Source organism: Symphodus melops (genome assembly GCF_947650265.1).
Source record: "Symphodus melops genome assembly, chromosome: 12".
Classification (NCBI taxonomy): Eukaryota; Metazoa; Chordata; class Actinopteri; order Labriformes; family Labridae; genus Symphodus; species Symphodus melops.
The window spans coordinates 17,794,427-17,818,598 of record NC_136702.1 but is presented as its reverse complement, the minus strand read 5'-3'; the positions used below and the strand labels follow the sequence as shown (position 1 = coordinate 17,818,598).

At 37.3% G+C, this 24,172-nt stretch overlaps 2 protein-coding genes across 2 annotated transcripts; one reads left to right on the top strand and one right to left on the bottom strand.

Moving 5' to 3' along the window:
• Window positions 1-35: 35 nt before the first annotated feature.
• Window positions 36-4,196, bottom strand: LOC306832464 (UDP-glucuronosyltransferase-like). Its single transcript, XM_079357166.1, has 5 exons — window positions 3,293-4,196; window positions 2,556-2,687; window positions 2,155-2,242; window positions 1,808-2,027; window positions 36-766 (listed from the first exon to the last, which is right to left on the bottom strand). The coding sequence occupies exons 1-5, from the start codon at window positions 4,151-4,153 to the stop codon at window positions 484-486; spliced, it is 1,584 nt and encodes a 527-aa protein (XP_079213292.1). The 5' UTR covers window positions 4,154-4,196; the 3' UTR covers window positions 36-483.
• A 3,927-nt stretch (window positions 4,197-8,123) lies between these two features.
• On the top strand, window positions 8,124-23,917 carry LOC306832455 (neurexophilin-2-like). Its single transcript, XM_079357142.1, has 3 exons — window positions 8,124-8,629; window positions 8,744-8,893; window positions 21,199-23,917. The coding sequence occupies exons 2-3, from the start codon at window positions 8,849-8,851 to the stop codon at window positions 21,943-21,945; spliced, it is 792 nt and encodes a 263-aa protein (XP_079213268.1). The 5' UTR covers window positions 8,124-8,629; window positions 8,744-8,848; the 3' UTR covers window positions 21,946-23,917.
• The last annotated feature ends 255 nt before the right edge of the window (window positions 23,918-24,172 follow it).

Genomic DNA, 24,172 nt, shown 5'->3' with positions numbered 1-24,172 from the left:
GGCTCTACAACAACAAAAGGGCATTTTTTCACAGCTTGCAACAACTGAGGGTTTATTTCCCACATTTTTCAAATCATATATAATTCATCATATTAATACAATGATTATTGTACACAGCCAACTAATTAAATACAATAAGTAGGATACATAGACCATCAACTGATATGAAAATAAAGATACAGAAATCTCAATCAAATCTGACACACCAATACAATTCAAACTCTGATCGTATATGTTTAAAAGTGTGTTTGAACATCCTTTCATGGCTTTTGGCCCTGAGTACAATAGACAACCTGAAAAAAAGCACTGTGGCTGTGATTTTAAAAGCAGAAGTACAATGCACATATAGACACATTTAAACTATTCTATACATAAACTCTTCAAACAGTACACCAGTTTGGAAAGTTCTCATAACATTAACATTCATTGTTTGCTTCATTCAAAGATGAGGGAAAAAAAGTGTGAAGTTGAATTACAAAACCACTACTCTTTCTTCTTCTTTGCAGTGTCCTTTCTGCAACACTTGCGAAAGCAGGACGAGCAGCATTTGAGTGTTACCCAAAGAACAGTGAAGAGAATCATAATTAAAAAGCCGAAAACATCCAAACTATGGTATTGAATCCAGTTCAAATCATGTGCAGCAACTCTTAGATGTGAGGCTCCTTTGTGTCTCATGACAAATTCAGTCCAGAAAACAGCAAGCTCCAGAGGCTGAACAGGACGGTCCAGATGGATTTCAGACATCTTCACAATGTTCTCTTTGTAACTGGAGAGGAGGATATTTTGATTAAAAGTTGTTCTGAAACATGTTTTACCACAACAATACTAAAACAGTGAAGTCTTAAAAAAAACTCAGAAAAGAAAAAAAAAAGATTAAACAAAGGCACATCAAATTGGCCATTTTAAACAATGTGTACTTATTTCATTAGACAACAATAGATAGAGTTTGGGAAAAAGTTATATGAGTTACCCAGACTCCAAAAACCACTGAGCCTAATAAAGGTGTAAGGTGCATTATAGTAAAAGGGTAGTTTCAAACAATAAAGGTGCGATTGGTCTATATGTTAATAGTCCCTGCTTTGTCTGTGCACATTCACAGGAAAATCAAATGTGCATAGTTTCAAGCTACTCTGCTATAGCGTGTTAGCAAACAAAGCAATAATAAAACAACACAGGAATAAATAAGTGAGCCGATGAAGCACACAAGGGTATTACCACAGTGTTAATAAAAACAATTTTGCAAATGCTAAAGGATGCAACATTATTTAACTTTAAAATAAACAAAATATTGTCTTGGAAGACACTGAAGGTAAACATCTTTTGTTTGATTGAAATTTCACAGGGCAGCTGTGAGAGTGTAAATAATAAAACTGATGAAGTGAATCAAGCACAGTTTAACTGCAATCACAGAGTCGTGATAAGTCTTATTATTTTCAAGATGAATAAAGTACCTATCAAATATAAAAATCAGATTGTTATTTTTTGTCCAAATAATGTTGGTTCATTGGGTTTAATAAATGTCTCTCATGCTTAAATGTTTAATGTTGAGTTTTTCTGCTGTTATAAAACTATTTTTTCTACACTGGGGGTCATTTCATATACCGGCTGCATATGTGCATGCAGTTGTGTCACCAGATTCTGTTATTCAAATGATGATAAGAAACTAGAGGGAGAGGAAGGTTGCTGGCTTGTTAACAGATAATGGTTTGTTGAATAACTGGGGATGGAAATTCAATATACTCAATATGCTTCAGAAAAGCTCAGGACAAAATAATACGCTATGTGTATTAACATTCTATTATCTTACCTTTTGTCATTAATGATCTTCTTTAGCGCAGCCAATAGTTTTTCAGTGGTAACGTCATAAATACCAAGTCTCTCTGCAATATTGTGCGCCACCATGTGGTTTACATTGTCACTCTGGTCCCCGAACAATGGAAACATCAACATGGGTACTGCATTACAGATGCTTTCATAGATGCCATGGGTTCCTCCGTGAGTGATGAAGACTTTGGCTTTAGGATGGGCTGAAAAGGAGTAGACACAATTAAAGCTCCATGCAATCACAAGCGCATTGCAGGTACATGTGTTAGAATGTATTTTACTTAGTCTGAATGGTATGATGTACAGTATGTATGCTGCCTGGATAAATACCTAGCAGGTCATTCTGAGGTAACCACTTCATAAGTTTGACATTCTTTGGTACATTCTTAGGTGGGACTCCAGTGTATCTCCACAAAACCTGAAACATAAACAACAACTGTCACTGTAAGAATAATGTAATATAATATTAATAATAACTTTATATTTTTAACATGTGGAAACTGTAATGAAAGGGGAATTTTGCAGACAAGGTAGGACAGGGAACAAAGTCCTTTAGTTAAAACTGATTAGGATTTTAAATGATATGCTGAGTGTGAAAAAACTTTGGCCAATCTGTGTTTGCCTTGAGTGTTTTATTTGAAGAGCATAAATAGTAGTAAACTGTTTGCATTGACTAAAGCTGTTTGATTGAATCTATGAAAAGTGATGGAGTCTCTTTAGTTTATTGTTACCCTTTGAGGCAGTTGCTGGAAGGCTTCAAAGAACTGATTAGCTGTCGCCTCAGGCATGTTGGACACCATTGAGCCTAAGGTAAACACAATGAACCCGTCGTCTCCAGAGCCATCCACAAACTCTTTTAATTCCTGCAGGGAGAATGGGAAACAGAACATTTAAATAAAAACTCAGCTTTTGATATGGAGTGGCCTAATACACAAAAGCATATTTTAAAGTTTCACCTATGACTGCACTTTCTGTCGTGAAACTGTTGACACATTTTGTTTTCAAACATATTGTTGGCAATGATTTACAAAACCCAAATAACTGTCGAAGAACACTCACTTTCTTTTTACCTCGGTTCTAAACTTGGAGAATTAACTCAAAAAATTAGCATATTATGAGCTAGAAGGTCTAATGTTGTCATCAATCAATCAATCAATCTTTATTTATATAGCGTCAATTCATAACAGGCGTTATCTCAAGACACTTTACAAAAGCAGGTAAAGGACCTTACTGTTTGTCTGTTAACATTAACAAAAGGGCAGGTAACAAGACCATGCTCATTGTTATGTTTACAAAAAGCAGGTGGTCAGGTCATAAGGTGGTTGCTTACTATTACAAAGAATTTTGGACTGTTAAAACTTACTAAGTCCTACGCGTGTGAACATGTTCTGATCCTCATTGAACACAGAGTAAGAATGAGTGATTTGTCTGAAGTGATCACAGATGTTTACATTCTTAGAGTACTCACCGCTGGCAGAGGAGCCTTCTTTGCACAATTGATACCTCCAATAAAAACCATGTTTGGCATGATAGGTTTAGGCCATTCAAACGTAAAGTCATATCTGAGAAGCCATATAGCACCATGACTTATAAGTTCCTTGTAGGTCATCTTTTCTTCTAAATGCCTGCTGACTAGATCGTCAAAGTGGGCGTACATTATTGTGCACATGTAGGATTCCAAACCATACATGAACATGTTTTTAACTCTTTGTGGGAACGTCATGATGTCTGAATTGCCAGAGAAGGACACAGGAACGTAGGAGGGAGGAGATGGGCATTGGTTTGCCTTTGTATCCAGTTGACAGGGAAGTCCACGCAGGAAATAAACAGCTGGAATGGATAGGAGATGAGCCAGGATGGAGCCGCAGGGAAGAAAGGGGTCAGTAAGCACAACATCAAAGCCTCCTCCTCTTAGCCGGCTCATCAAAGGCTGGTTGTTCAGCAAACTCTCACAAGCCTCCCCCTGTAATGTTGTAAAGTTTACCAAACGCTGTACATTGACAAACATATCTGTAATTTGTGGTGGCTTGAGAAATAGTCCCTCCCTCAGCTGGTCGAATCGTCCATCCAGGTCAGCTTTGGTAAAGGACACTGGATAAACCTCAGTCTTGAAGCTCTCTGAGCTGTGGATCAACAGGCTGCTGTCCGGCACCAGCACCAACACCTCATGCCCCCTCTGGTTGAGCTCTTTCACCAGTATCTTCATGCTGAGCCAGTGGCTTCCATCAACAGGCAAAACCAGCACCTTTCCCCCCTGAACAGGCCCCAGACAGAGGCAGCAGAGCCAGGCCAGCAGACCCAGAGTAGGAAACCACACCCCGCTTCTCATTTCTTCCTTGTTGTTCTGCAAACTAGCTTGTGGCCGTGGTTGTAGAGGAGCAGCTTTATGTGTATGCATGGGGGGAGGGACTGTGTTTGTAAATTCTTTAGGAAGTCACTGCGTTTGCTGTCCGGCTACTATGTAACCACAGGAGTGGAGTGAGTGGAGATTCCCAGTGGGATTTGTGGAGAAGTCTACAATTTAGACTGTCTTCAGTTTAGCTTTTTTTCTTTATTTTTACCACATTTAAGTGTATTCATTTACATTCCATATATATTACAAAAGACAACATTAGCTATGCAAGTGTTTAGTTTTACTCTCATGAGTCATACATAGTCACAGCAATATCCATTCAGTATGTTTATCCATTTTAATTGTAAAAATAAAAAAGTCAAATATTAAACAAAGAGAAAACTGTTTTTCTTTTTCCATTTCATAAAATCATGTTAATCCTATATTCTGCAACAAGCTGAATTCCCTATCTGTAACAATGAACTCTAGTGGTCAGTATGACTTTTGAAATTTGGTTACTCATGTTTGTAGCTTACTTATTGGTGCAACGTCTTCCCTGTTTACTTTTGATGTTGAAAGGCAGTCACATGCAAGATTAATGGGTCTATTGCGTGTGTTCCCTCTGACCTCCTTTATCTCCCTCTGTCTGATAACACACCAACATTACAATTGTAAGGAAACTGGTGGCATGCAAAGCAAGCCATAATAGGGCACCCAAGTCCTCCTCTTGTGAAATGATAGCATCAGAGTTACAAGGCACTTTTGTGGAATTTAACTTGAGCTTTAACGTCTAAATCATTCCAGATGCCTGTCCACTATCTAAAGAAACTGCAGGGCCTTGCAGAGCCTTGATTACCGGAATACTCCTGTCTGTTACACCCACATCCAGCTCCTAATGTCTGCAGAACCTTACAAGTACTCTTTGTTGGTTCATCAGAACAAGTGGACCTTTTACACAGTTTTTCACATTGTCATGTGACACTATGATATGATTAAAGTATTGATTGTGGTTGTCCCCACCCCCCACCACACGAGCTTCCCAATCATGATATCTGAAAGGTCTTTACAATGACTGAATTGTTGGCTGCTACTTTTAGAGAGGACAGTGAAAATGGTGCTGCATAATTGGACTAAAATATATATATATATATTTAAATATTGACACTTAAGCTACTCATAATAATGTGAGTTTTTAGTAAAGCTGCATGGGGTGAGTCAGTCATAGACTTGGTAAATGTAGTTTGTATAGTGCTTTTCTAGTCTTCTGTCTACTCAAACCTATTTGCTGGAGAGCTGGGGATCGAACCCCTGACCTCCCAGTTCAGAGACAACCAACTCCAATACTGGGACAAAGTCATCCCATGAAATAGACAAATCAAACACACCAAGTTATCAGCACCACCAAAAAACAACACAAACTTCAAATACTGTAAATGGAAATTGATATTTAGATATTTTTGCACCATTTCAGACAGATTTTCATATTTTCAAATAAAATTTTAAAACAAGAGGCATATCTGACTTCTTGCTTTTAAGACACACATCAAAAAGAGCCTTCCATGTAAATACTGTATCTAATGTTAGTGAAGTTTTGTTGTTGTGCAAACTATAAAAATGGTGATGGTGGTGCAAAAGTCATAAAGAGACTTAGACTTAGACTGAACTTTATTGATCCTTTTGGGATGACTCCCTCAAGGAAATGTAGGTTCCAGCAGCATATACAATAAAATGTAGCAGGTAACAAAAAAAGTAACAATATAAAGAATAACATAGAATAAATAATAGAACACTCTTCCGTTGGAAAAAAATGTAAAACATATACAAAAAATATGCATGGAAGAAGCAAAAACAATATACAAAAAATGGCGATAGACAATGATTATTATTGCGATTATTGCACTTGGTTGAGATTATTGCACATACAAGTGAAACTGTCCATGTGTTATTGCACAGTGAGGGTAGAAGGAAAGATGCTCCTACTCCTACCCCTCTGTCCAATGTACTCTAGTCCTCCTCCCCCAAGTGAGGAGTTGAAGAGCGTGATAGCATGATGGACAAAGGAGTTCTTAAGTCTGTTGGTCCTGCGTTTGGGAAGGAACAGTCTCTCACTGAACCGGCTCCTCTAGTTACTGATGACGGTGTGCAGAGGGTGGCTGGCATTGTCCATAATATCCAGCAGTTTGTCCAGTGTCTTCATCTCTGCCACCGTCACCAGAGAATCCAGCTTTATGCCGACCACAGAGCCGGCCCGCCTGATCAGTTTGTCCAGTCTGGATGTGTGAAAAAAGCCCCCGAATGTGGGTATTTTCTATTGGTTTATTGTGCCATCCAAAACCAACTTGAGGCTAATCTCTCTGTACAGGAAGGTATACCATTTCATATTTAAGCTCTGACCCCAGCATATATTATGATCTGTTAAATTATGGATATTGTCTTTCTCTGTCAATTTGATGGTGTTATCCAAAACATGCATGGGAATTTCCACAATTTTTTATATCTCAAATTTTGAAGAGAAAGTCCAGTTGAATGAATTTCAATTATTTGGGTAATTTTATTAAGTCTAAGATGACCAAAAACCCTGATTGATGGTATAAAGGTTCTCCATTGACAAACAAAATGAATCCGTTACACAATGCTATCAAGCAACAGAATCACATTTATCTTTATAGAGGTGAAGTGCACTTAAATTGTCAGCAGCACAATATAAGTGATCAGAGTTCATTGTTAATCTAATGTAAGTCATTAGTCATGTGACCCATTTCACCATAAAACATATTTGCCTAATTATGATGAGAGAAAAAGAATAGTGTGTATAGTTACAAAAGGTGTGGTCTCTACATTCTACGTTGTAGAAATGTGATGATAAGCATGACTGTGCGTTCTCTCAGATCCCTTTCACACACTTGAACACATCAGATTAAATGTGGGCAAGTTGCTTACAAGGATATTTTGCTGATAATCCTATTTGGAGTATCATTTGGATTACCACTAGAGTCCCCCCCTGCTGAAATGTTACAATCAGATCTTTCAATGTGTAGTTCTGCCTTCAAATAAATATATACTCTGCAAAACAAAAGAGTCTGGGTCACACTTACAAGTGACCCTATATTGCATTGAAAACAAAGGATGAAAGCTTTAATATTAAGTGATTATGTTAATGTGTGTGATGATGATAATAATAATAATAATAATAATAATAATAATAATAATAATAATAATAATATAATGTCATATTTTTTTGCCAACTCCAAGATGATGGACACAAAGCATATGTGTATGTCCATGTTTTGCATAATCTAATTTTAAACAGAAACAGTTTGATGTCCTAGTTATATGTTAAAAATGTCTTAAATCGCTGGACTGTATCATAAAGCCATAAAAGATTATACAATTAAGTTTTCTAGGGATAATCTCAGAATCTGATACAATGGTTTAAGCATAAACTGACAAAACACTTGATCTGCACACTCCTAAATTAGATGTGCAACTGTAACCACATGGTGGTGCCAGGGTCACATGCATGAGTAAATGTTGTTGTCATGAGCACAACGTTTGACCTTTTGCTGTCTGCACTGTGTGGACATGACTGATACTTCAAATAAAGAAACATCCCTCATGTTTTGTTTGTAACCGGCATGATTCAAACTGTCCTCTGCAAACTGTTGTGTTTCAAAGTTGGAGGTCAATTTTGTGTCGATTGAAATAATGAAAAAAAATGCAAAAGTTTTATAATGTAAAAGAAACCTTCGAGAGCTTTATTTGCCATTTTAATGTTTAGTCTGAAGTGACTGAAGAGAGGCTTTGGGCTTTATTACAAATCCCCCCCCCCCCCCAAAAAAAAAGACTGGAAACGTTGTTTATTGGTCAAATGGAACTAGGTCGAAAGGGTTAATACGTGGACGTGTAAGTCTATTAAAAAAACTGCTAACAGTGTCATCAAGCATTTTATTTGTCCTCTAGACAGATAGGGGAAGACTCCAAAGACAGATCTTCGGTATGATTCTCAGCAAAGATGCGCATGGACCCAGGAGTCTCCAGGCACGCAGCAGAGGATTTTGCGCACTGAAAATCAAGAGCTGAAAAGAGCGCACAGCGAGCAAGCTGTCTGACTGACCGCGGTTCCATCGCTGGGATACAGGCTCATTTGCTTTCGCTGTGTGAGAACATTGTCATTGCTTTAACACAACTGCTCAGGTTTAAATAGGGGGACATAGTCATCACTTCATTTCGGTTTGGTTTGATTTGCAACTTAGAGAAGTGTTGTTGTTTTATTTTTTAACGGAGTCACTGAATGTAGCCGTTTCACATTGTTTACAAAGATCTCCAAAGTGTCCCATCTAGACGGGGAGAATTCACACAACATCCCAAAAGATCTTAGAGAGGATCTTTTTTAAAGGATTTTCCAAAGTGGGTTGAGCAAGGATGATTCCAACCGCCTTACCCGACCAACTGAGGTATTACATTTGAAAAGCGGTAAGAAACACTCTCTACATCAAATACAATTTGAATGTAGCTCACTTGGGTTCTACCGGGTTAAACAAGGGGGATTCAAGTGACTTAAAATACGTATTACCAACTATTTTGCAGGTGATCCCAGCAATGGTTCAGCGGCATCTTCGTCCGTCCCTCTCCAAATCTTTCAGAGAGGATTTAAGCGTTGCTCTTTTTGAATAAGTCGACAAGTCACTGAAGATGAGAGCTGTGCACACATTCCTGTTTCTTTTCGTCCTGCACCAGGTAGGTGTGAGATTATTAAATGGGAACAGATAATAGATTACATAGAGGGATACAAAAGGCTACAAAGGAAATTTAGATACAGTGTTTGTAGCTGCCTTTATATCTGTTTCTAATCTCGCTGGTCCAATGACCAGACAGTCTCTTTTTGTTATTCCATTTAGTTGTATTATATATATATTTTATCTTGGAAAGATATATATGTTATGTTAGTGTGTATACTAATGACTTCCACATCACCCATAAGTCAAGAAATACAGCCATATCATTCACCACATGATGTCAATCATGATAATTTTCCGTGCATAAAATTTCATTTGCCACAGTCATCATTAACACACTTGTTAGCCGTCATGAACTCGTTTCGTCTGGATAATCTTGTTTTGTGATAATTACCAAATTACATTATAGGCAACATGTATGTGATATTGCGGTTCAACTTTTTTTTAAAAGGATGCCTAATAACTTTTACCCTGATACATTTCAATTCTCTGCGTAAATAAGGTGTATTAAGAAAATAATCAGCAAATGATTGTATTTATTTAAAAAATACTGTGGATATGTCATCTGCCATAATGAATGAATGCAAATGTTTTCTCATCCAGTAACCTTCCTTTTATTGACATTTTTCTCAGAAAGATTTGGATACAGAACATGTTTGACAAAATGTACAATAGGCTTACATTACTAGAATTCTTGTAAAAAAAATTAAATCATTAAGAAGTGTGTTAAATATAATTCTAAATTGGAAGTTCATTTTTTACTAGATCTCAATGAGTATCTATCAGTATGCCACAATAATAATAATATTGACATATTAGTTCAATGTTTCTTTGGTTATGTAGATACAAATTGCTGTAAATGTTTGACCCTTGGAAGTGTCTTTTTGGTATCCCAAAATGGGCCAGGATTCAAAAAGAGGAAAATAGAGAAAAATAGGGAAAAAAACTGCAGAATGTATTCAAAGGCTTTGCTGCTCTTTCTTAATAACTTTTACAGTTTTATGAAATCACAAGTCCCTGTGAATACAAAGGGAATTATCAAGTATTTACCGATTGTCTTAAGCTTCTGTGCGTAATCTTATTTGAAAGTAATTCTGTTTTCATTGCAGGAATAAGCTCTCAAAAGAACATAATCTTTAGGGAAATTTAAAGGTCTTTTCCTGCCTTTTCTCAATAGTTACTGATGTTCACTACAGAATATATTTTATCATGATCATTCTCGCTTCACAAACTCTTTTTGTGATCAGACATGAAGAGCAAATGCCATTCGATTGAAGCTTTATATGTGCCGTTCTCACATGGTGCTTCTTTAAAGACAGCCCTGAACTATGCAGATGCAGCAGCAAAGAGCTGTCTGCTCCAGCTGCTGTTGTAATCATCCTTAAGCCTTTTGGGAGCTCTGCCTCCAGAGAGAGAGAAGGAGAGAGAGGCTGCCTCCCTAGAGAGGCCCTTTTGCTATGCCTTTGTGGCTTCCCTCCAAGCAGACTCACCACTGTCTGACCAGGGACATATTAGCTCTTATCAATATTCCCCTCCCCACACCCCAAGTGTGAAAAATGCTTAAATACTAGGACAACGATTACTGAAAGCGTGAAATATGCTAAATAACTTATTGAACTGCAAAGTCTTTAATTTATTTAATGTGTCTACTTTATAGAATACTCTTCTATGGGGAAATACTGTAAAGATAGGGATACATACAACATTTTTTAAAAAGGCACGCACATCCAAGAAGGTTAAATGCTGGGTACTGGATCAAAAAAACATCAGCATAGAGAAAAGACCGCACACCAGAAGTTGCTCCAACAAATGACATTTAGTTGACGTGTCTGATGAAGATAGGGATATATGAAATGAAGCAAAGTTACAAGGATTGTATTAGATGATATTACAGAAAAACATTAGACATCTGAGCCATGCAAATTTACTTGTATTCTGAAACACATACTTTTTTTTTTCAGTTTCTCTCTATTGTCTTAATTTGTAGCCAAATTATCCAACTCAACAAACTTAAAAAGAAATGCTTTTCTTTACTTTGCGCCTTTATACACATTCATATAGAAATTACCCAGAACATGAATCAAGCAGTGTAACGCCAGTCCAGCATCTGTGCTATACCCCAGGGACAAATAAGAGGGTCAAAGCCATCCTGGGAGAATCCATTTCTTACCCATGACATCTGCTGCAGTTATCCTCTCTGCAATGACAGCAGAACAATGTAGATGAAGATAAAACATACTTGTGAGCCGTGCTCCCTGTTTGTCCTGTCCTGCTTCTCTTCTACAGATTGCATGCAGTGAGTGTTTTTTTGTGTGTTTTTTATACAGTATACTGTTTGGAATCAAGCGTGAGAAGACAGTGACAAAGTCAATGAAGGGTTTTACTTCCTATTTCTAAGTGGGTATATTAAGTCATCTAAACGGCCTATGCCAAAAGGGTCAGATGTTGTGTTAAATGTATAGCTGCCTCTTTAGTGTCTGTAAGTGCCGCCACAGGTCGGACTGAGCAGGGATGGAGCCAGCATGTTGATAGATGGGTGTGACGCATTAAAGAGACAAAGCTTAGCTGTTTACCAGTAAGCTTGTCCTCTGGTTCCGTTTCATGTTTGAAGTTCAGCTCTACAACTGTGATGTGCTGTGATTTAGGGGATTACAAGTCATTTCTCAAAGGATTTAACATTCATTTCAACAGTTATTTATTAATTTATTAACATCTAGTCACTTGGTAAATTATCTCTTCATCCGCTGATAAAAGAATGCAATTACTAGAGTAAGACAGTAAGAGTTAAATTAGCTGTGATACAGTTTTTGAGAACAGTGTTCTTTAAAAAATCTGTTGGAGCAATTTTCCTGCTTGCATTTCTTCTTCGCAGTGCTGGAGTGAGACAGTAAAACTCTATGAAAGTCAAAAAGGGTCCTGGCAAGGACAACAGTTTTATCCCTTTCTTCATAACAAAACACAAATTCCACATAAATTCCCTCTCTAAGGGCTCTTTAACCCATTTCCCCTTACCCATGCTCAATTAGGTTTGGTTTTATTATTTATTTATTGTATATTTAAAGGAAGCTAACATTGGGAAGTGTAATAAAATGTACAGTGGGAGGATTAGGAGCAGCTCTTTAATCTCACGCTTCTGATAATGCTGCATGGGCTGATTGATTAGTTTTTCAGGAAGCTTATGTCAGAAAAACCTAATCCGTCTTTGGATTGTGCCAGCCTTGTAAGGTTTTCCGCGCTGCCACTTTATCATGGTGGCGAATTACAGAGCTGCTGGGCTGTGATAAGGTCCTCGTCTCTTTTACAGACCCCACCGCCCAACCCCCTGTACCCCTCTTTTCCCTCTGGACAATAAAAAAATTGTGTTTATATTCTTCACATCCCTGCTGTGCCTGGTCTTCACATCAACCTCTTCCAGGATTTGCCATGTTAGAATTAGAGAGAAAAAAAGTGGAACTTAAGTCTTCAAAAACCCACCACAGAAATTTGTTGCAGAATAAGAAAAATATAGGAGAAAATGTCAGGAAGGCCATAGAAAAATGTATGTGGGATTGATTAAACATGCATTGTCAGAGTGAAGGGGCCTTATATGTGCTGCCTGCAGGAATCTTTTTGGAGCTTACATGGTGCTGATGTGTATCTCTGCTCATAGAGTGGCCGCAATCTTTCTAGCCAGAGGGCTTGACTAGATAATCCCTCATAAACAATACTGTCTGTGACATTTGCGGTCCTCTGCCTATATGTTGTCTTGAACCTCTGAAGAAAAGGTTGTCATTTCTGGCTGTCAAATCCTTAAAATGTATTTTGGAGCACTACAGGTTGTATTGACAGTGTGAAGCCATGCAACCTATTCCTTTTCCAATCATAATTCTGTGTGAAGGCATTTAATAAAGGGCTAAGTTTTCTAAATGAGGAAAAATAATTTGAAGATAAGTAATATGTGGGATAAAATTCCCTTTTCATTGAAAGGAATCGTAACCTGGCTACCCATGAACCCTTTAAGATTTAAGACAAGTAATGTTTGGATGAGGTGACAATTCTGAGGAGCACCCAGTTTGACATCTTTGGTGCAGGAAACATTAAGTTTGATGTACTTTTAAGTTTCCTAATCTTGGTCCATAGCTATGAATTTTTATTGGTGATGTGTAGCCCAAGGCGATGTTAAACATGGAGGCTCCACTATAGCTTTTTCATTACCACTCTGCAGGTTCAGAAACATCCAGCGCTCTCTGATGCACAACCTCACTGTTTAGTGTCTTTTATACTGTCAGCAAAGCTGCTGTTCTGCTTCATAATAAAATACAAAGTTGGAGTGGTTTTGTGAAAGGACAGATTTCTGTCTTTATCTTTTTAGACAATTGGAATGGTTGTCTTTTTTGCTGTACAGCTGTGATTTCTCCATATGTCAGGACACTCATGTCTCATAACATAAAACAACATTCTGTTTGTCAAATTGGCAAAGTTTCTTCCTTTGAACGTGTATTTCCAGATCACTGACACATGATGTTCTTAATTGCCACCTGTCTTCGTACTTTGGAGAAGACAATCACAATATGCCAAAGCTTAGGTAAATGATGGACCTCTTTAATTAAAACTGCCTTCCTTTTCTGTTAAAGGCAATGTGTGACAGCTTTAGAACAAGCACACCAAATCTTCTTTCTGATTGTTCTCAGTTTTGCATTTTCTCATTTTCCTGTGAGCTTTGAGGCCTTTCTTTTCAGCTTGTCATTTCCTGCCCTAACAAAGCACTGTCAGAGCCCCTCTGTCTTTGTATATTTCTTGTGAAGTACCTGTCTTCAGAGGTACTCAGAAAGAAAGGAAGCAAAGTCTTTACTGCTCTTGCTTTTTCTTCAAAGAGAGCTGTTTTAGTGAAATCAGCCTCAGCACAATCTGCTTTGAAAATAGAAACAGTTGTTCTGTCAAATTTGGTGGATGTACCTTTGAGAAAATCAAGCAAAAACATTTTTAAATAAAACACCTGTATCACTTGCAGAATGAATTTGAAGCGAAGAAAAAGACTAAATTGAAGTTGTCACTAAAAAAGCTCCCTCAGAAACACATGTACAGTAGATTAAGTCTTTGTGAGACGCAGGTGGAAAAACTAAAACCACATCCCGTACATTTCATTTTAGAGTAACACGTTTAAGTCAAAGAGTTTTACAAGCCTGTTTGTACTGTTGCACAAGGTAGAAGTGTCAAAAAGTGGTCAATAAAATGATAATTACACTCAGTCCAATGTGCTTCATGGTATTATCCGCCTGAATCCCTGCTATCACACATACGGAGGTGTGTTGCAGGTGTCAGGAGCCGGCACAGGAGTTGGCACTTTGACCATGTAAGGGGATTATGAAACTGATGATGCGTTGAAAGGTAACGCCTGCCTAAATGTGAAGTGTTCAGGGCTTCGCTTGCTGTCACTTGTGGCAGGTGCTGAGATAACACAAGTATGCCGATTACCTGGAGGCTTTCGCCACAGAGCCTCCCTTCGCTCTCCTCCTTCTTTCCTAGTGGGCTCTAACACCGAATACTTGACACTACAGCTGTATGAAATTTGAGTCATAGTTCCGAACATCTCACTTTAACCCTCTCGACAATGTTGTTGGTGGAAATTAAATCTCTGGCTGTTGATACACAAGACGGGCCTTTTAATAAAATGGCTATATCACATAATTTTAATTTTTATTATATTCTATAATTCTTCTATTCATTTAAACCACTGTAAATATTCCAAAACTATAAAGTTTGGTTATTTTATTGTCGTCACTGCTGGTCAAGAAGAGCACATTAACTGATTTGCACACTAAACGAAAATGGAAATGTTTATTGATAGCTGTGGTATGGAATTAAGATTGTTTTTGCTATCATAATTATTGTAATTTTATTGCAACTTTAAATGCATATTTTTTTCTTAAATACTAGAATTTAGAATTCAAAGCAACGACAATGGATCCATTGAATAATAGCAAAAATCTAATTTGCAACACAGTTCTGAGTTAAAGTGTATTCACAAGCCTAAGTTACTCTTTCAATGTCAACAGTTAAGTAGAACAGCTTCAAAATTTTCTTAATTAAGTCTGTTTTTGGCATTTGATTTTTACATGAAACAAGTTGTTTGTGATAGTGAACAATAGCACAAGGTTGTATTTGGTTTGGCATTGTATGGTTTGATATCATGTAATTGGCATAGTTATGTATGCAGTTCTATAAGGAAAAAAAACACTGTGTTTTTTGCTTTAATTTTTTTTTTGTCTTTATTGAAAAGACAGCAGAAGAGAGACAGGAATTGTGTAAAGGAAGAGTGAGGTAGATACGTCGCGGCTGAGCCTGTTGCCGTTCCATCTATGACAGACAGACAGTCTATGCTGAATGGGCTAAAGTATCATTGCAATTATTGCATTTTTGATAGGTGCCTTCCCACTTTTCTAATTGTGTGATTTAATAGTGTTAGCCTCCTTGTTACAAATTCTACCTCATTATGGTGATGTGATGCAAGATTTCTCCATTATCTGTCAACATTTAGAAGTGATGTCCTGCAAAGATGCAGACAAGATGATAAAATTGTGATTAAAGTCATCTGCATCACTTTAAACGTATCATTCCCTCGTCTCTCACCATCAACACCTGTACAAAATCTACAAGGCAGTCTAAGGCAGTTCAGGTCTAAATGTAACGTTTGAGTTTTAAAGCGTGCTAATGTTGACATGAGTATTAAAAGACTACTTAAAACTTTTTTTTGGCATATACAAGATATTTGTATCTTAACATGTAGTTTAATATGACCAACTGTATATACCTTTACTGGGCACCACGTTTACCAGGCATTAAATACTGGCTGCATTTAATATCAGCACAAGTTCGACCAAGTATGTACAGTATATTGTATTATGAATTAAGCCTCAGATTCTTTTAAGCAGGGGTGTTAAGATATTAGAGGCTGCTGTTTCATTTCACAGAGGTCAGGTGTTAATGGCCTTAAGGATTATACTGGAGCGGCGTAGATATGCTACATGCACACAAACACACACGCACTCACACACACGTACACATAAGCTGTAGCTGTCTGTGATTGGTAAAAGGCCTCTGGTGTGGATTTTCTGTTACGATCCACCACATTGTGAAGCACCTGCCATGTGTTTCCCTGGACGGCCTCTGATTAAAAGTGATGGCTCCGGAGCGTGAGGCTGTTCCAGCGATCAGAGCACCAATCTATTTTTCAGCAGAGTGTAGACTCTGTCTCTGGGCTGCTTAAACGCCTCAAGGGCCTTCTGTCCTGGAACCGGTTCAGGGTGTGAATCATTACAAATGATATGCCCTGTAACATCAGGAGGAAGATGGCTGGGGAAGGATGCGGGGCAAGGGACTGCGGGCTAAGAATGTGAGTGAAGCCGCTTGTCATGTTGAATGCTTGAAAGTAAGAGGCTGCAGTCAATCAAGCTCCACGACAGCAGCTCTGTGGTTTACTGCTAATCATACTAGCTGAGTAGCCCTAATATGGTCTGGTCCTGTGTTGCAATAATGCTAGAAAGTAGGCTGTGGTCAAGCCTGTGTAATTTCCATTAGCTGTCCAGATTTTTAGTACTCAGAAGCGCATCAAGTTAATGAAGCTTCAGTTACAGAAAATTAGCAGAGAAATGAATTGCACCACCAAAGTGGGGTCAATTTGCACAGATAAATCCATGAAAAACAGTATAGTGCATCATTGGAACTGCTCTGCTTGCACTAATGAGCAGGTTAATTGCCCATTTTGTTTATTGTGAGGGAAAGGTCTGAATCCAATTTACTGGAGAGCCATATTCTGACCTTATGTATGGGGGGGGGGATCAACTGTGGAAATCTAAAAAAAACTATTATTTTAGCTACTGATACTGGAAACATGTTAATGAGGATGGCACCAGAGACTCTCAAGAAAAGGATGATAGAAACTCCTTCGCTGCTATTAGAAAAACACTCTTGCCTTGCCTGAAGCTTGGAGCCCATCATGGCTGAGCACAATGTCTCTGGCTGCTAACTACGAATGCACTTTTACGGCATCTCTTCAGATGATCTAGAAGCCAGATGCCACTTGCTTCTTAATAACTTTCCGGAGGCTAGTTCTGGTCACCCAGGCAATTACCTATACGTCAGGCCTCTAAAAGATATGTCTACCCACGGGACAAGCAGCCAACCAGCTCTGTAGCGCTTATTACAGATAGATGTCAAGACTGATCCTAACTCAAAGTAGGGAATGCTTCTGCTCAATTCTCAGGATACCATTGATTGACACACATCAAATCAAATTACAGAATAGATGGCATAAAGAAGGAGTCTTTAGAGATAGTCATTAAACTGTTAAGTTTTTCTTTGTTCTTTATTTAGCCAAAATAGTCCTTTAAAAAAGGGAACTAGCAATATTACATGCCATCACTATAAAATTTCAAATCTTAAAAGTTTACAAATTACAGTTTTCAGTAAAAAACAACAACAACAGGAAAATTGTTGTACATCAAAGGGGAAACATAAAGATAATATCAAATAAGTTAAATAATTCATTTTGAAAGCCTGGGTAAGATTTTTTTCTTAGCTTTTAGGTTTTCTTCAAGCTAGTTTGTGCTTTCTTTGTAAAGAAAGCACCTTTGCAGTAACAATATTTTTTAGTTAAGGTGCACAGAGAGAGTTAAATAATGTGACAATAAAATGTAGCGCAATGACATCTTGTTAAGTAAGATAAAAGCCTGGGAATGTTGTTTACCCAGTTATCCCTCAGGCAAAAATAACAAATGAATTTTTCTCTCTGAAATTAGGAGGTTAAGTGTGAGTCTAATGCTGAGAAAGCTTTTTGTTTCTTTTAACTTATTGCTTTAACCATTACAGATGTAACCAATAGGAGCAAAAATTGTACAATTATACAGCAGCTGATAATGTTTAGAAACCAATCATTTCTTTACTAGAGCTTCAAGTTCAAACATAGCAGACATTAACACTGATACCGATATATCTGTGACAAACTAAAACTGACAGTTCATCAACACTACTCACATACAGACCTAATATTTGTGGCCTGATCTAAAATGCAAATACTAGATCAGGACCAAATACTGTTTTTCAAAGTGTTAATCTTATATTTCATTCATGAAAAAAAATGAATTTTACAATTAAGTCAAATACATTTGGTCTCTCTAATGTCTTTCTAGTTGTTCAACATAGAACTATGTTTTCTTTCATTCAACGGTTCATCTAGATTTCCTTTGCTTTAGAAGTTAAAAGAGTTGTAAAAATCCCAGATGTGCAACTCTAGAGTGTAAGCAACAGTAATTTACTAAAGTTAATATATTGTAAACTAATGAAAATTTATAATGAATGGCTGAGATTTTAATGGTGGTAAAAATAAAAAAGAATTGTGTTTAAAACATTGCATTTGAAGATCATGTTAATTAACAGAAAACATTTACAATAAACAGCTTAAACATATATATTTTTACAAACAATAAGAAGCTAGCGTCTGTCCAACTTCACTGTGTTTGTTATTACTGTGGTGGATTATACTATTAAGACTACTGACAGCGTTTATAGTCGCTACCTTTATGTTTACTGCCTGTCCTAGTACTATTCTACTCTACCTGATGCCAGGGAAATGAGGTCTGGTGTTTTCCGCTCTGTTAATTCTGCAGTTATTATCATAATAATGTCTTGTTTCAAGTTGCCCCGCAATGCCTCTAGCATAGCAGCACAGATTAAGAAATCTTAATTAAGCTTTTGTGGATTCTCCTTCATTAGACCTTGCCTCTTTTTCCAGCTTCTTCGTGTACAAAAACTCAGCTTCCTTAAGTCTGTTTAAAGAGACACCACTTCTGCCTGTATGAACAAGGAGTGTGTGTATGTGTGTGTATATTGCTGCCTTGTGTGCGCAGAGAGACAGAGAGAGAGAAAAAACCCAAATCTGGTGTCAGTGCAAGCTTTCAAGTTCCCAATGCTTCATCTCTCTTGGGGCATTTAAGTATTAGATATCCCTCTGCTGATCCCCTTGTTGTCACAGCAATTTCCCCAGTTGCTCATCATACTTAAACTCCTCTCTCATTTCCATTATAATCATCCCGTACAACGCTCACCTGAGAGTTACACAGAAATACCAAATTTTGTTTTACCTCTGTCGCTGTGCAGCATGATTTAACAACCTAGGATGTAGGGAAGGTGAGTGCCACATCTCCTTTGTTCACAGCAGAGACAAATGTTACTGTTGGGAGCCTGCAGTCCCACAGATTTTATGTTCAGCATCCCTGTTATTGAAATGTAAAAGTCAAATCAAATAATCAGCTGAGCTCAAAGAGGTATTATTAAGTGGAAGTATCACTGAGGGAATACTGGGTGGATCAAATAAATGTAGATGTGAAGTACTACATGGAAAGACATTTTTAAAGTGTGGTCTCAGTCATCCACATTAACAGGGAGTGACAATCTTAGTTGGGCTTTTTAATGGCTGATGAATGGGCCAGATGCACTGTCAGTGGAATTTACAATGATATCTATATAACTAAGCCATGACCTTATCTTGATAAACGTTTAGGTAAAACTACTGCCTTGAACTCAATCAGCGTCGTAAAGAGAAGCTTTAATTGAAAGTTCTCAGTTGACAGGGGACGACACATGCAGCACTTTTAGATGTGTAATGGAAAGGTTCATTGAAATATGACTGTGAAAAAACAAATTGGAGCAGCCAGACCTGGTTTGTTAGTCTTGTTCGCATGTGCCTCAGTTAGGCTTAAAGCGAAATTATAATTAATCTGGAAATACTGCAGCTCAGTGAGAATTCAAACAGCCGCTGCTTAGTGCTTACAACATCTGCTTCTCTCAGAGATCCCTGTAACCAGGCCTAAGGAAAGCCGGCACTACTAATTACTAATAAAACTAGCTTAGCTTATTGCCGTGAATTATTAAAGCTTTATCTGAAATGGACCAGGAATCATTCCTAAAGCTAAAGGCTTTGAGGTTCTAGGGCGGATCACAGTTTATTGCTGTGTCTGGATCACCACTTAGTGCACAATTCTAAGTAGAAACCTGTTTCATTATTGGGATCCATTTCAAGCTAAGTTTCATATGCATGATGCACTCGAGAATAAAACTGCGATGTGAAACTAAATCACATGTTAAATACAGGGGATTTACATAGTCATGTAATCTGACAAGTCCTCTCAAAATATTAGAAGCATTTTATGCAAATGTAAGTTAAGCTGATAAGTGTATCTAAAACGATTTGTTTGCTGTTTCCTGGCCACAGCTGCACATACAACTTTTGTCGAGACACAAGTCTTATCATAAAGTATAATGATAGAATAAAAGACTACACGAAAGGTTGTGTCTTAATTTAGTGTCTTTTGACCATCTTACACAAGTTATCTCATGTTTAGATGCTCTTATATTATGCCCAGACAATACTGGACATGCCTGCAATAACGCTTGGTCATTAAACATAGAATTCTTTAAAATATTAATAAATCGAAGCTCTAGACAAAAGCTGACATTTAAAACAACATGGTTTAACGGAATACAAGTTATATTGTTTTCAGTGTGCTATAAAGACATTTTTGTAAATCGGATTAGGACTTAAAAGAACACATTTCTATTTGAAATATAAATTTTTTTATGGAAAAATGTTCCTTTCACTCCAAGTCTTTCCCTTTTCATGAAACTGATTATGTGTTAATTTACTGTATGCATTTCTGTACTGCATTACAGTTTTGGGTCATAGCTATGTTGTGCTGTTTTTTGGGACCACTGAGTTAACTACATGTAATAACTTTTCTGCATCTGCATGTCTCTGGATACTGGTGGTCAGGAGCCTGAGTGACGGATATTTCATTTAAAACCCAATTTCACAACTCCGTTTTCAGTTAGGATTGAAAGGGTTTTTCGTTTTTGTCACATCAAAGCTAAGGATTGATTACTTGAATAAAATCTATTTTGTCAAGGAGTGACGTGATAATCCTTTCTGTCATTTTACATAAAATGTTTCCCTCAGCTGTTTGATTGTTTCTCTCCATCTGAATGTCTGTTTAGTTTTTGTGAATACACAAAAAAATTGAAATGTTTTACTTAATCTAAAACAAATAGCACTTCACCTTCTTCATAAAAGAAGTATACAAATACTGTATTACATGCATTACTTTCAGTTCACTGGTCCATTATTGCCCTCTAAAAAACCACCAGACACTTAATGTTAAAAGAAAACTTATAATCATAGAAATTATAATGCCAAAATATTTTGGTTATGGATAATAAAGGTATATGGAATGTTTTATTTCACTGAATGTTTTCTTTCCTCTGCCTTCTCCAAAGGTCACATGCAGGAAAGCACATGGAGGAGCCTCAGAGCTTATTGAGTGGGGAGACAGCGATAATGTGCAGAAGATTTCTCCCACAGGGGCCAGTCCACGAATCCTCAATCCTCTGCGTTTGTTTGCCAAGGGCTCCCCTGGGTTCAAAAGCAACATGAGGGAAATCACATATTTACAGAACATGGAGGACTTCTGGGACTGGTTATCTAACCAGACAGATGTTCAGGGTGCACAGGCTAGAACTAAACGCAGGCCCATCGTCAAGACTGGCAAGTTCAAAAAGATGTTTGGGTGGGGAGACTTCCACTCAAACATCAAGACTGTAAAACTCAACCTGCTGATTACAGGAAAGATAGTGGACCATGGAAATGGGACTTTTAGCGTTTACTTTCGCCACAACTCCACTGGCTTGGGGAATGTGTCAGTCAGCCTGGTGCCACCATCAAAGGTTGTGGAGTTTGAGATTGCCCAGCAGTCCACGCTGGAGACAAAAGACACCAAATCATTCAACTGTCGCATTGAATATGAGAAGACAGACCGCAATAAGAAGACTGCCATGTGCAGCTTTGACCAATCCAAGATGTGCTACCAGGAGCAGACACAGAGTCATGTGTCCTGGTTGTGCTCAAAACCCTTCAAAGTCATATGCATCTATATAGCCTTTTACAGTGTAGACTATAAATTGGTGCAGAAGGTATGCCCTGACTACAACTACCATAGTGACACACCTTACTCCTCCACAGGATGATCTAGTGGTTGTTAGTGTGCATCAACTTTTAGTTTGATTTAAATATACAGTATAACTGTCAACCTTTAATTTCTTTGTCCCGAAACACCTAAATAAGTGAGACATACTCTGGAGAGATTTGTATGCATTGTAACAAACCTTTGAACATGTCCGCAACACATAAATGTATACAGATTTAACACTTGAGATAGTTAGGTGTTGAGGGACTTGGTTTTAGGGGTTGATTTGGTATTCAGAGATTGCTACCAACCCAGGATTGCTCCTCCTCATCCCAACACCACATGTTCTCCTTAAACCACTGGTGTAATTAGCATGTTGTCCAGATGTTTTCTCCAAGGCTAGACCATAGGCAAGCTGTCTACCAATTGGAAGAGGACATAATTGGCTTCTGTGTAAGTGTTGCAATGAAGCCTACTTTTTCAAACAATTTCATTTAAAAGCCACTTATAGGAAAAAGGACTTAAAATCATGTCAATTATTTCAATACAAATGCATTACAATTGTTTACTATAGTGTTGAAATTATATATATATAACCCAGTGAAAATGTGCTACATTTCCACTTATACAGCAAAAATAATGTTAATTACTTTTGAAATAACATCCATTTGTACAGATATAGGCAGGAGAGTTTTTGTGAAGATCAGTCTGTTTGATGTTTTTTTTTCTCCCCAAATATTTCAGAACAGAAATGGCTGTAAAATATATTTTCCTTATCTATCTCTTATAGGGATGTCAATGAGGTGAGCTGATAGATTATACGCCCATGACAAATTACTGCTAAAGCACATCTAATCCAACAGCAAGGGATCATAAATCATTACACAAAATATGTGAAACCCGACTCCTGTCTTTTTACTCTTTAAATGTGTGTTGTTGTTGTTTTTTTGCTGCAATCACAAGACAGGTATGCTTAACCAGTAGGAAATCCAAATTCGTGTTTGCAGGATGCAGTTTGAGGCATCAGACAGCTGAACAGAACTAGAGTGGATTAATATGTCAGGAGAGGCAGTGATAATTGCAAGATAGTTTGATTTAGTAAGTGTGGAAGACAATTATCAGCACTTTGTAACGGTCCTGCCACCAGCGATAACATTACCTTCCTTAAATCGGCTTCAATAACCCACAGAAATATGATATAGCTTAGAGCAAGGGTAAAGGAAACAAAAGTACAAAAAATTCAAATAAATTAAAAAGGAAAAAAAGGAGAAGACTAAAGAATTGGTCTTGAGTATTAATTGGAAGCAGTACTTCTTTTGAATGTAGCAAACATTTCAAGAGTTCACAGCAGAGTAAAGTTAACTGAATGTGGCAAAAGTTAAACATCCAGTTTTGTAGTAAATAATTAAATGTGATTTGACTTGGCTATCATATTTTAAAATGAAAACCATCAAGACACAAATGTGGTGTCATGTGCCAATCACTTCTGTCATTGTTACCTTATTACTGTACCTCATGTCTTATCCCATCATAAATGACCATCACATTAAACTGATCAAAAGGTGTATGATAAGAAACGTATTCAATCCAAAGTGATATAGGTTGATGTTTTAGTTCTCCTCATTTGTGCAATTGCTGTGCGTTAACGTGTAACTCTAAATCTTAACCTTTTTACTTATGACTTCAGAGTATACAATGTCAATTTATCCACAAATTTCCAGAGAATTATATATCAAAGTATACTGTATCTTATTTTTGGTGTTTGTTAAGCGATAACATGTAAATACATGTCATACTTACTGCTTATGGTGATATGTTTAATTTACACATTTGTAATCAATGCAGATTTGATTTATTTGGATTTTCTGCTTGATAAACTAAGTTATCCCTGTTAAAAAAGAAAGATCAATGCAACTGTGTCCTTAGTGCAAGAATTTTTGGGATGTTTTACAACATTTAGGGTTTATTTTGTTAAGATAAAATTGTAAAGATCGGTTTAGGTTTTTATGGCATTAAACTTAATTCAAACCTGGCTCAAAGCATATTGTCACAGTGAGTCACATCCAGTCTCTCAGTGATCTTGTTTGTTTCATTTAAGGACTTCTCAATGGGATGAAGAACTTTTCAAGAGATACTTTTATAATGGGCAATAAATCTATGTCCACAGGCATGGATACCAGAGGTACACCTTAAGGAGCACATCCATTTACTGTGGCCATCAGTGACAGGGGTCTTTTCTTTCGCTTCCATTACTCTTATCTGATCAGAGTGAGGTACCCACTCTAGAG